Consider the following 12,484-nt stretch of genomic DNA (forward strand, 5'->3'; position numbering starts at 1 on the left):
GGAGGACACAGGCAGGGAAGGGGGGGGAGCAGGATGTGAAGGAGACGATTGGGAGGACACAGGCAGGGAAGGGGGGAAGCAGGAGGTGAAGGAGGCGATTGGGAGGACACAGGCAGGGAAGGGGCCGGAAGGGAGCAGGAGCTGAAGGAGGCGATTGGGAGGACACCGGCAGGGAAGGGGCCGGTGGGGAGCAGGAGGTGAAGAGGGCGATTGGGAGGACACAGGCAGGGAAGGGGGGGGGAGCAGGAGGTGAAGGAGACGATTGGGAGGACACAGGCAGGGAAGGGGCCGGAAGGGAGCAGGAGCTGAAGGAGGCGATTGGGAGGACACCGGCAGGGAAGGGGCCGGTGGGGAGCAGGAGGTGAAGAGGGCGATTGGGAGGACACAGGCAGGGAAGGGGCCGGAAGGGAGCAGGAGCTGAAGGAGGCGATTGGGAGGACACAGGCAGGGAAGGGGCCGGTGGGGAGCAGGAGGTGAAGGAGGCGATTGGGAGGACACAGGCAGGGAAGGGGGGGGGGCGGGGAGCAGGAGGTGAAGGAGATGATTGGGAGGACACAGGCAGGGAAGGGGGGGGGGGAGCAGGAGGTGAAGGAGGCGATTGGGAGGACACAGGCAGGGAAGGGTGGGGGGCAGCAGGAGGTGAAGGAGGCTATTGGGAGGACACAGGCAGGGGAGGGGGGGGGGGCGGAGCAGGAGGTGAAGGAGGCAATTGGGAGGACACAGGCAGGGAAGGAGCCGGTGGGGAGCAGGAGGTGAAGGAGGTGATTGGGAGGACACAGGCAGGGAAGGGGGGGGAGCAGGAGGTGAAGGAGACGATTGGAGGACACAGGCAGGGAATGGGGGAGGCGGGGGGGAACGGGAGGTGAAGGAGACGATTGGGAGGACACAGGCAGGGAAGGGGGGGAGCAGGAGGTGAAGGAGGCGATTGGGAGGACACAGGCAGGGAAGGAGCCGGTGGGGAGCAGGAGGTGAAGGAGCCGATTGGGAGGACACAGGCAGGGAAGGGGGGGAGCAGGAGGTGAAGGAGGCGATTGGGAGGACACAGGCAGGGAAGGAGCCGGTGGGGAGCAGGAGGTGAAGGAGCCGATTGGGACGACATAGGCAGGGAAGGGGGGGGGAGCGGGCGGTGAAGGGGGCGATTGGGAGGACACAGGCAGGGAAGGGGGGCAGCAGGAGATGGAGGAGGCGATTGGGAGGACACAGGCAGGGAAGGGGGGCGGGGGGGGGGAGCAGGAGGTGGAGGAGGCAATTGGGACGACACAGGCAGGGAAGGGGGGGGGGGGGGAGCAGGAGGTGGAGGAGGCGATTGGGAGGACACAGGCAGGGATGGGGGGGGGAGCAGGAGGTGAAGGAGGCCATTGGGAGGACACAGGCAGGGAAGGGGGGGAGCAGGAGGTGAAGGAGGCGATTGGGAAGACACAGGCAGGGAAGGGGCCGGTGGGGAGCAGGAGGTGAAGGAGGCGATTGGGAGGACACAGGCAGGGAAGGGGCCGGTGGGGAGCAGGAGGTGAAGGAGGCGATTGGGAGGACACAGGCAGGGCAGGGAAGGGGGAGAGCAGGAGGTGAAGGAGGCGATTGGGAGGACACAGGCAGGGTTGAGGGGGAGCAGGAGGTGAAGGAGGCGATTGGGAGGACACAGGCAGGGAAGGGGGGGAGCAGGAGGTGAAGGACGCGATTGGGACGACACAGGCAGGGGAGGGGGGCGGGGGAGCAGGAGGTGAAGGAGGCGATTGGGAGGACACAGGCAGGGAAGGGGGGGTGGGGGGAGCAGGAGGTGAAGGAGGCGATTGGGAGGACACAGGCAGGGAAGGTGGGGGGAGCAGGAGGTGAAGGAGGCGATTGGGAGGACACAGGCAGGGAAGGGGGGGGGGGGAGCAGGAGGTGAAGGAGGCGATTGGGAGGACACAGGCAGGGAAGGGGCCGGTGGGGAGCAGGAGGTGAAGGAGGCGATTGGGAGGACACATGCAGGGAAGGGGCCGGTGGGGAGCAGGAGGTGAAGGAGGCGATTGGGAGGACACAGGCAGGAAAGGGGGGGAGCAGGAGGTGAAGGAGGTGATTGGGAGGACACATGTGGGGAAGGGGCCGGTGGGGAGCAGGAGGTGAAGGATGCGATTGGGAGGACACAGGCAGGGCAGGGAAGGGGGGAGCAGGAGGCGATTGGGAGGACACAGGCAGGGAAGGGGCCGGTGGAGAGCAGGAGGTGAAGGAGGCGATTGGGAGGACACAGGCAGGGAAGGGGCCGGAAGGGAGCAGGATGTGAAGGAGGCGATTGGGAGGACACAGGCAGGGAAGGGGCCGGAAGGGAGCAGGAGGTGAAGGAGACGATTGGGAGGACACAGGCAGGGAAGGGGCCGGAAGGGAGCAGGAGGTGAAGGTGGCGATTGGGAGGACACGGGCCGGGAAGGGGGGGGAGCAGGAGGTGAAGGAGGCGATTGGGAGGACACGGGCAGGGAAGGGGGGGGAGCAGGAGGTGAAGGAGGCGAAGGAGGCGATTGGGAGGACACGGGCAGGGAAGGGGCCGGAAGGGAGCAGCAGGTGAAGGAGGCGATTGGGAGGACACTGGCAGGGAGGGGGGGGGGGGGGGGGGGGAGCAGGAGGTGAAGGAGGCGATTGGGAGGACACAGGCAGGGAAGGGGCCGGTGGGGAGCAGGAGGTGAAGGAGGCGATTGGGAGGACACATGCAGGGAAGGGGCCGGTGGGGAGCAGGAGGTGAAGGAGGCGATTGGGAGGACACAGGCAGGAAAGGGGGGGGAGCAGGAGGTGAAGGAGGTGATTGGGAGGACACATGTGGGGAAGGGGCCGGTGGGGAGCAGGAGGTGAAGGATGCGATTGGGAGGACACAGGCAGGGCAGGGAAGGGGGGAGCAGGAGGCGATTGGGAGGACACAGGCAGGGAAGGGGCCGGTGGAGAGCAGGAGGTGAAGGAGGCGATTGGGAGGACACAGGCAGGGAAGGGGCCGGAAGGGAGCAGGATGTGAAGGAGGCGATTGGGAGGACACAGGCAGGGAAGGGGCCGGAAGGGAGCAGGAGGTGAAGGTGGCGATTGGGAGGACACGGGCCGGGAAGGGGGGGGAGCAGGAGGCGATTGGGAGGACACGGGCAGGGTAGGGGGGGGAGCAGGAGGTGAAGGAGGCGAAGGAGGCAATTGGGAGGACACGGGCAGGGAAGGGGCCGGAAGGGAGCAGCAGGTGAAGGAGGCGATTGGGAGGACACGGGCAGGGAGGGGGGGGGGGGGGGGGGAGGGGGAGCAGGAGGTGAAGGAGGCGATTGGGAGGACACAGGCAGGGAAGGTGGAGGGATCAGTGGAATACTGTAAGAAATTTAAGGATCCGTTGGCGCTGCTGATGGTGGGAATGTTTGAGGATGTCATAGGCAGGGGTGTCTTACCACAGACGATGGGGCACTAGATTTTGTTGCTACTAATGAAGGATAAGGACCCTGTAGAGTGGGTCATCTCGGCCCATATCCCTACTGAATGTAGATGCCAAGATATTGGCAAAGGTTCTGGCAGTAAAGTTGGAGGGGTGTCTCCTGAAGGTGATTGGGGAGGTTCAGATGGGGTTCGTGAAGGGAAGTTAGCTGTTCTCAATGTGAGGGGGTTGCCGAATGTGGTCCTATCTCCGGCAGAGGGAAAGAAGACTAAGGGGGTGGTGGCACGGCATACAGGGAAGGGGTTTGATTAGGTAGCGTGGCGTTATTTGATGGCGGCTTGGGCTGAGGTTTGTGGCGTGGGTGCAGCTGTTGTACAAGCAGCCGATGGTGAGCGTTCGCACTAATAGTATGAACTCCGGGAAGTTTGCTCTTCACCGGGGTATGAGGCAGGGATGTCCTATGTCCCCCCTGTTTACACTGGCTATAGAGTCTTAGGCCATTGTGCTAAGGAGCTTGGGGTTGTGGAAGGAGATAGTGGGGTGGGGGAGGGTGGAACATCGGGTACATTTATACTCCGATGATCTGCTGTTGTACATCTCGGAACCGAGCACGTCGGTGGGCAATATAAGGGAGCTGCTCTAGAGATTCGGGATGTTCTCAGAGCCAGCATCTTATGGTTTCCCAGTGGGAGTGGAGGGAGCTGCCATTGCGTCTGGCAGCAAACCCACTTCGGGTACTTGGAGTTGCAGGTGGCGCGGGTTTGGGTGGGCTCCAAAACTACCATTTTGGTAAATGGGCCAAGCTCCCTGTGATTGGGCCGGGTGCAGGCAGCTCTAATGAATGAGTCTTGTTCCAATTCCAGTGCCTGCCGGTGTTTTTACCAAAGTCCTTCAGGGAGGCGGACAAATTGATCTCATTTATCAAGGGCGAAGGTGGTCAGGATTAGGAGGGAGGACCTGCAGAGAGGGCGGGGGGCTGGGCCGATAGTACTGTACTATTACTGGGTGCCGAGAAGATGCAGGGCTGGACCAAGGAGGCGGAGGCCCGATGGGTTAAGATGGAGGAGGGCTCGTGTCGGGGCTGCGGGCACTGGCAACGGCGCCGCTCCCGATGGCTCCGGGAAAGTACTCGGTTAGTCCGGTGGTGGTGGCCACTTTGAAGATCTGGAGGCAGTTTCGGCAGCACTTTAAACTGGGGGCGGGGTCAGAGGGGATGCCGAGTGGGGGCAATCATGGGTTCGAGCCGGGGAGGATGGATGAGGATTCGGAGATGGGGCAAGAGGGGAAATGACGGATTTGTTTGTCGGGGGCGATTCGCGAGTCTGGAGGAGCTGGGAGAGAAGTATGGGTTGGTGCAGGGGGAAGGGTTCAGGTACCTGCAGGTTCGGGATTTCGCAAGAAGGTTTTCCCGACCTTCCCACTGTGCTACCCGACCTTATGGACGGCACGGTCGCACAGTGGTTATCACTGTTGCTTCACAGCTCCAGGGTCCCAGGTTCGATTCCCGGCTTGGGTCACTGTCCGTGTGGAGTCTGCACATTCTCCTTGTGTCTGCGTGGGTTTCCTCCGGGTGCTCCGGTTTCCTCCCACAGTCCAAAGACCTATAAGTTTGGTGGCTTGGACATGCTAATATTGCCCTTAGTGTCCAAAAAGGTGGGGTTACTGGGTTTTGCGGATAGGGTGGAGGTGTGGGATAGTGTGCAGGCATGGGCTTAACGTGGTGCTCTTTCCAAGGGCCGGTGCAAACTCCATGGGCCGAATGGTGGCCTCCTGCACTCTAAATTCAATGATTCTATGGGAACTTGGAGGGCGGGCCGATGGAAGAGTGATAATGGTGTGAGGTGATGCGAAGAGTGAATGCCTCGACCTCGTGTGCGAGGCTGGGGTTGATACAGTTGAAAGTTGTACATGGGCACACCTCACAAAATCAAAGATGAGCCGGCTGTTTGAGGGGGTGGAGGATGTCTGTGAGCGATGTGGGAGGGGCCCCGCCAACCATGTACATACGTTTTGTCCCTGCCCAAAGCTGGAAAGGTCTTCGAGGTTGGTATTTAGCACAAACTTGGGGGTCTTGCACATGAATGTGGAGCACAGTCCCCTGGAATGGCTGACCCCCACAGAGCTCCCAGTCCAGGCCCAGCCACGGATGGACAAGCTTACGGGCTGCTTCACCCCTGAGCTCCAGAGGCACAGGGAGGAGTTGAGAAGAGACCTGGCAGCCGTTGATGGAAGCTGCGACGGCCCCCATGAGAGAAGCAATGGGGCCGAGATGGAGCGGAGTCGGGAGGCCCAGGAGACAATGGCAAGTGACCTCGAGAAGGCCGCCACGGACCAAGGGGGACCTGATCACGGCACTCGAGGCCGAGGTGGCGAGCCTGATCACAACTCTGAGGGGCCTAAAGGAAAAGGTCAGCGAGGAGTTGAACAGATTGCGTTGATGGAACTTGAGAACCGTGGGGCTGCCGAAAGGAACGGACAGGGAGAACCAACCTGAGTACATAGCGGCGATACCCACCGGAGTACGTAGCGGCGATACCCACCGGAGTACGTAGCGGCGATACCCACCGGAGTACGTAGCGGCGATACCCACCGGAGTACGTAGCGGCGATACCCACCGGAGTACGTAGCGGCGATACCCACCGGAGTACGTAGCGGCGATACCCACCGGAGTACATAGCAGCGATACCCACCGGAGTACGTCGCGGCGATACCCACCGGAGTACGTAGCGGCGATACCCACCGGAGTACGTCGCGGCGATACCCACCGGAGTACGTCGCGGCGATACCCACCGGAGTACATAGCAGCGATACCCACCGGAGTACGTAGCGGCGATACCCACCGGAGTACATAGCAGCGATACCCACCGGAGTACGTAGCGGCGATACCCACCGGAGTACATAGCGGCGATACCCACCGGAGTACGTAGCGGCGATACCCGCCGGAGTACGTAGCGGCGATACCCGCCGGAGTACGTAGCGGCGATACCCACCGGAGTACGTAGCGGCGATACCCACCGGAGTACGTAGCGGCGATACCCACCGGAGTACGTCGCGGCGATACCCACCGGAGTACGTCGCGGCGATACCCACCGGAGTACGTAGCAGCGATACCCACCGGAGTACGTAGCGGCGATACCCACCGGAGTACATAGCAGCGATACCCACCGGAGTACGTAGCGGCGATACCCACCGGAGTACGTAGCGGCGATACCCGCCGGAGTACATAGCGGCGATACCCACCGGAGTACGTAGCGGCGATACCCACCGGAGTACATAGCGGCGATACCCGCCGGAGTACGTAGCGGCGATACCCGCCGGAGTACGTAGCGGCGATACCCACCGGAGTACGTAGCGGCGATACCCACCGGAGTACGTAGCGGCGATACCCGCCGGAGTACGTAGCGGCGATGCCCGAGAGGCTGGTCGGCGAGGAGGGCTTCACCAAACCTCCGGAGGTAGAGTGCGCCCACGGGTCACTTCAGCAGCGGCCCAAAGCAGGGGAGCCACCGCGAGTGATAATCGTGAGGCTCCACAAGTACCAGGTCAACCAGTGGATCTGGACGTTGGTGAAAGGTGCGCGAGGGTGGGAGTGGGAAGGACGTTCCATCCAAGACATTGGGGCCCAGCCTGGCCAAACCGGCACAGGATCAACTCCATCTCCTCCTGCGCCGGGCTACGTCTGATGCAACTCCTTCTGTCTCTCTCTCTCTGCCAGAGACCTTTCTCTCTCTCTCCCCGCCGGAGACCTTTTTCTCTATCTCTGTCTCTCTCTCTCTCTCTCTTTTCCCCCCCCTAGCTGGAGCTCTCTCTCACTCTCTCCCACGCACACCACACCTGAGGCCGCGTGCTTGCTAACGCTCTCTTCATAACCTTGTCACTTTCTCCCACTACAGGTCTCTGCAGCACGAACTCCGTGGAGAAGAAGATTTACATCGACTTAAAAACAACGACAGCTTGTGTGCGGCTGCTGAATTCCACCCACCAGATCGGCTGTCAGTGTGAGTGTCGGCTGGGCACTGTGGGATGGGGGAACGGGGGTGAGGGAAGGGAAATGGAAGCGGGGGGAGCTGAGTGGAAGTACGGAGGGGAGGAGGAAGGCGAGGGAGCGAGGGGGGGTCAGCTGTGGGGGGGGAGGGGGGCTGAGGGTAGGGGGGGGGGGGTCAGGTATCCAAGGAGAATTGGAGACGTTTGTTGGAGCAAATGACAAGACTGTCATCTCTCTGGTCAATTTTCACAAGATTTCTGTTCCCTCCCTCAGCTGCTCTGAATGGTGATACTGGCGTCATCCATCTCGTAGAACGGGAGGAGGACCTGGCCTGGGTCTTCGAAAAAGGCCCACATCCTCCCTACGCAGTCCTCCTGGAGACTAACATGTTCAGAAGGTAAGATCGCCTGTAACCTTCCGAAATTCCAGCGAGACTCCCGGAAGGTATGTTGCCTCCCGGGTGCCAGGGCCAGGGATGTCTCTGATCGTGTCTTCAGGATCCTTAAGGGGGAGGGGGAGCAGCCAGAAGTCGTGGTGCACATTGGTACCAACGACATAGGTAGGAAAAGGGGTGTGGAGGTAATAAATGAGTTTAGGGAGTTAGGCTGGAAGTTAAAAGCCAGGACAGACAGAGTTGTCATCTCTGGTTTGTTGCCAGTGCCACGTGATAGCGAGGCTAGGAATAGGGAGAGAGTGCAGTTGAACACGTGGCTGCAGGAATGGTGTAGGAGGGAGGGCTTCAGGTATTTGGATAATTGGAGCGCATTCTGGGGAAGGTGGGACCTGTACAAGCAGGACGGGTTGCATCTGAACCAGAGGGGCACCAATATCCTGGGAGGGAGGTTTTCTAGTACTCTTCGGGAGGGTTTAAACTAATTTGGCAGGGGAATGGGAACCGGATTTGTAGTCCAGCAACTAAGGTAGCCGATATTCAGGACGCCAAAGCGTGTAATGAGGCAGTAGGGAAGGGAACACTGACAAAGGAGAGTACTTGCAGGCACGGAGATGGGTTGAAGTGTGTATACTTCAACGCAAGAAGCATCAGGAATAAGGTGGGTGAACTTAAGGCATGGATCGGTACTTGGGACTACGATGTGGTGGCCATCACGGAAACTTGGATAGAAGAGGGGCAGAAATAGTTGTTGGAGGTCCCTGGTGTTTCAATAAGATTAAGGGAGGGTGGTAAAAGAGGTGGGGGGGTGGCATTATTAATTAGAGATAGTATAACAGCTGCAGAAAGGCAGTTCGAGGAGTATCACCCTATTGAGGTAGTATGGGTTGAAGTCAGAAATAGGAAAGGAGCAGTCACCTTGTTAGGAGTTTTCTATAGGCCCCCCAATAGTAGCAGAGATGTGGAGGAACAGATTGGGAAACAGATTTTGGAAAGGTGCAGAAGTCATAGGGTAGTAGTCATGGGCGACTTTAACTTCCCAAATATTGAGTGGAAACTCTTTAGATCAAATAGTTTGGATGGGATGGTGTTTGTGCAGTGTGTCCAGGAAGCTTTTCTAACACAGTATGTAGATTGTCCGACCAGAGGAGGGGCAATATTGGATTTAGTACTGGGTAATGAACCAGGGCAAGTGATAGATTTGTTAGTGGGGGAGCATTTTGGAGATAGTGACCACAATTCTGTGACTTTCACTTTAGTAATGGAGAGGGATAGGTGCGTGCAACAGGGCAAGGTTTACAATTGGGGGAAGGGTAAATACGATGTTGTCAGACAAGAATTGAAGTGCATAAGTTGGGAACATAGGCTGGCAGGGAAGGACACAAATGAAATGTGGAACTTGTTCAAGGAACAGGTGCTACGTGTCCTTGATATGTATGTCCCTGTCAGGCAGGGAAGAGATGGTCGAGTGAGGGAACCATGGTTGACAAGAGAGGTTGAATGTCTTGTTAAGAGGAAAAAGGTGACTTATGTAAGGCTGAGGAAACAAGGTTCAGACAGGGCATTGGAGGGATACAAGATAGCCAGGAGGGAACTGAAGAAAGGGATTAGGAGAGCTAAGAGAGGGCATGACAATCTTTGGCGGGTAGGATCAAGGAAAACCCCAAGGCCTTTTACACATATGTGAGAAATATGAGAATGACTAGAGCGAGGGTAGGTCCGATCAAGGACAGTAGCGGGAGATTGTGTATTGAGTCTGAAGAGATAGGAGAGGTCTTGAACGAGTACTTTTCTTCTGTATTTACAAATGAGAGGGGCGATATTGTTGGAGAGGATAGTGTGAAACAGATTGGTAAGCTCGAGGAAATACTTGTTAGGAAGGAAGATGTGTTGGGCATTTTGAAAAACTTGAGGATAGACAAGTCCCCCGGGCCTGACGGGATATATCCAAGGATTCTATGGGAAGCAAGAGATGAAATTGCAGAGCCGTTGGCAATGATCTTTTCGTCTTCACTGTCAACAGGGGTGGTACCAGGGGATTGGAGAGTGGCGAATGTCGTGCTCCTGTTCAAAAAAGGGACTAGGGATAACCCTGGGAATTACAGTCCAGTTAGTCTTACTTCGGTGGTAGGCAAAGTAATGGAAAGGGTACTGAAGGATAGGATTTCTGAGCATCTGGAAAGACACTGCTTGATTAGGGATAGTCAGCACGGATTTGTGAGGGGTAGGTCTTGCCTTACAAGTCTGACTGAATTCTTTGAGGAGGTGACCAAACATGTGGATGAAGGTAAAGCAGTGGATGTAGTGTACATGGATTTTAGTCAGGCATTTGATAAAGTTCCCCATGGTAGGCTTATGAAGAAAGTAAGGAGGCATGGGATAGTGGGAAATTTGGCCAGTTGGATAACGAACTGGCTAACCGATAGAAGTCAGAGAGTGGTGGTGGATGGCAAATATTCAGCCTGGATCCCAGTTACCAATGGTGTACCGCAGGGATCAGTTCTGGGTCCTCTGCTGTTTGTGATTTTAATTAATGACTTGGATGAGGGAGTTGAAGGGTGGGTCAGTAAATTTGCAGATGATTCGAAGATTGGTGGAGTTGTGGATAGTAAGGAGGGCTGTTGTCGGCTGCAAAGAGACATAGATAGGATGCAGAGCTGGGCTGAGAACTGGCAGATGGAGTTTAACCCTGAAAAGTGTGAGGTTGTCCATTTTGGAAGGACAAATATGAATGCGGAATACAGGGTTAATGGTAGAGTTCTTGGCAATGTGGAAGAGCAGAGAGATCTTGGGGTCTATGTTCATACATCTTTGAAAGTTGCCACTCAAGTGGATAGAGCTGTGAAGAAGGCCTATGGTGTGCTCGCGTTCATTAACAGAGGGATTGAATTTAAGAGCCGTGAGGTGATGATGCAGCTGTACAAAACTTTGGTAAGGCCACATTTGGAGTACTGTGTACAGTTTTGGTCGCCTCATTTTAGGAAGGATGTGGAAGCTTTGGTAAAGGTGCAAAGAAGATTTACCAGGATGTTGCCTGGAATGGAGAGTAGGTCTTACGAGGAAAGGTTGAGGGTGCTAGGCCTTTTCTCATTAGAACGGAGAAGGATGAGGGGGCGACTTGATAGAGGTTTATAAGATGATCAGGGGAATAGATAGAGTAGACAGTCAGAGACTTTTTCCCCGGGTGGAACAAACCATTACAAGGGGGACATAAATTTAAGGTGAATGGGTGGAAGATATAGGAGGGATATCAGAGGTAGGTTCTTTACCCAGCGAGTAGTGGGGGCATGGAATGCACTGCCTGTGGAAGTGGAAGTAGTTGAGTCGGAAACATTAGGGACCTTCAAGCAGCTATTGGATCGGTACATGGATTACGGTAAAATGATATAGTGTAGATTTATTTGTTCTCAAGGGCAGCATGGTAGCATTGTGGATAGCACAATTGCTTCACAGCTCCAGGGTCACAGGTTCGATTCCGGCTTGGGTCACTGTCTGTGCGGAGTCTGCACGTTCGCCCCGTGTCTGCGTGGGTTTCCTCCGGGTGCTCCGGTTTCCTCCCACAGTCCAAAGATGTGCGGGTTAGGTGAATTGGCCAATGATAAATTGCCCTTAATGTCCAAATTGCCCTTGGTGTTGGGTGGAGGTGTTGAGTTTGGGTAGGGTGCTCTTTTCAAGAGCCGGTGCAGACTCAAAGGGCCGAATGGCCTCCTTCTGTACTGTAAATTCAATGATAATCTATGATAAATCTAGGACAAAGGTTCGGCACAACATCGTGGGCCGAAGGGCCTGTTCTGTGCTGTATTTTCTATGTTCACTCCCTCAGTACTGACCCTCAGACAGTGCAGCACTCCCTCAGTACTGACCCTCTGACAGTGCAGCGCTCCCTCAGTACTGACCCTCGGAGAGTGCAGCACTCCCTCAGTACTGACCCCCCTGACAGTGCAGCGCTCCCTCAGTACTGACCCTCCCGACTGTGCACCACTCCCTCAGTACTGACCCACTGACAGTCCAGCACTCCCTCAGTACTGACCCTCCGACTGTGCACCACTCCCTCAGTACTGACCCTCTGACAGTGCAGCACTCCCTCAGTACTGACCCTCGGATAGTGCAGCACTCCCTCAGTACTGACCCTCTGACAGCACTCCCTCAGTACTGACCTTCTGACAGTGCAGCACTCCCTCAGTATGACCCTGACTGTGCAGCACTCCCTCAGTACTGACCCTCTGACAGTGCAGCACTCTCTCAGTACTGACCCTGACAGTGCAGCACTCCCTCAGTACTGACCCTCTGACAGTGCAGCACTCCCTCAGCACTCCCTCAGTACTGACCATCTGACAGTGCAGTGCTCCCTCAGTACTGACCCTCTGAAAGTGCAGCACTCCCTCAGTACTGTCCCTCTGACAGTGCAGCACTTTCTCAGTACTGGCCCTCTGACAGTGCAGCACTCCCTCAGTACTGACCCGTTGAAAGTGCAGCACTCCCTCAGTACTGACCCTTTGACAGTGCAGCACTCCCTCAGTACTGACCCTCTGACAGTGCAGCACTCCCTCATTACTGACCCTCTGACGGTGCAGCACTCCCTCAGTACTGACCCTCTGACAGTGCTGCATTCCCTCAGTACTGACCCTCTGACAGATCAGCGCTCCCTCAGTACTGACCCCCTGACAGTGCAGCGCTCCCTCAGTACTGACCCTCTGACAGTGCAGCACTCCCTCAGAACTGACCCACTGACGGTGCA

The 12,484-nt window shown here is 57.0% G+C and overlaps 1 protein-coding gene across 1 annotated transcript in view; it reads left to right on the forward strand.

Moving 5' to 3' along the window:
* The first annotated feature begins 6,777 nt into the window (after positions 1-6,777).
* LOC140411412 (kin of IRRE-like protein 1) overlaps positions 6,778-12,484 on the forward strand; it is an 82,297-nt gene continuing 76,590 nt past the window's right edge. Inside the window, exons 1-2 of the mRNA XM_072500521.1 lie at positions 6,778-6,943; positions 7,264-7,388. Of these exons, the coding sequence (XP_072356622.1) occupies positions 6,778-6,943; positions 7,264-7,388 (291 nt within the window). The remainder of the gene's footprint in view (positions 6,944-7,263; positions 7,389-12,484) is intronic.

This window comes from Scyliorhinus torazame, chromosome 4, assembly GCF_047496885.1.
Source record: "Scyliorhinus torazame isolate Kashiwa2021f chromosome 4, sScyTor2.1, whole genome shotgun sequence".
Taxonomy (NCBI): Eukaryota; Metazoa; Chordata; class Chondrichthyes; order Carcharhiniformes; family Scyliorhinidae; genus Scyliorhinus; species Scyliorhinus torazame.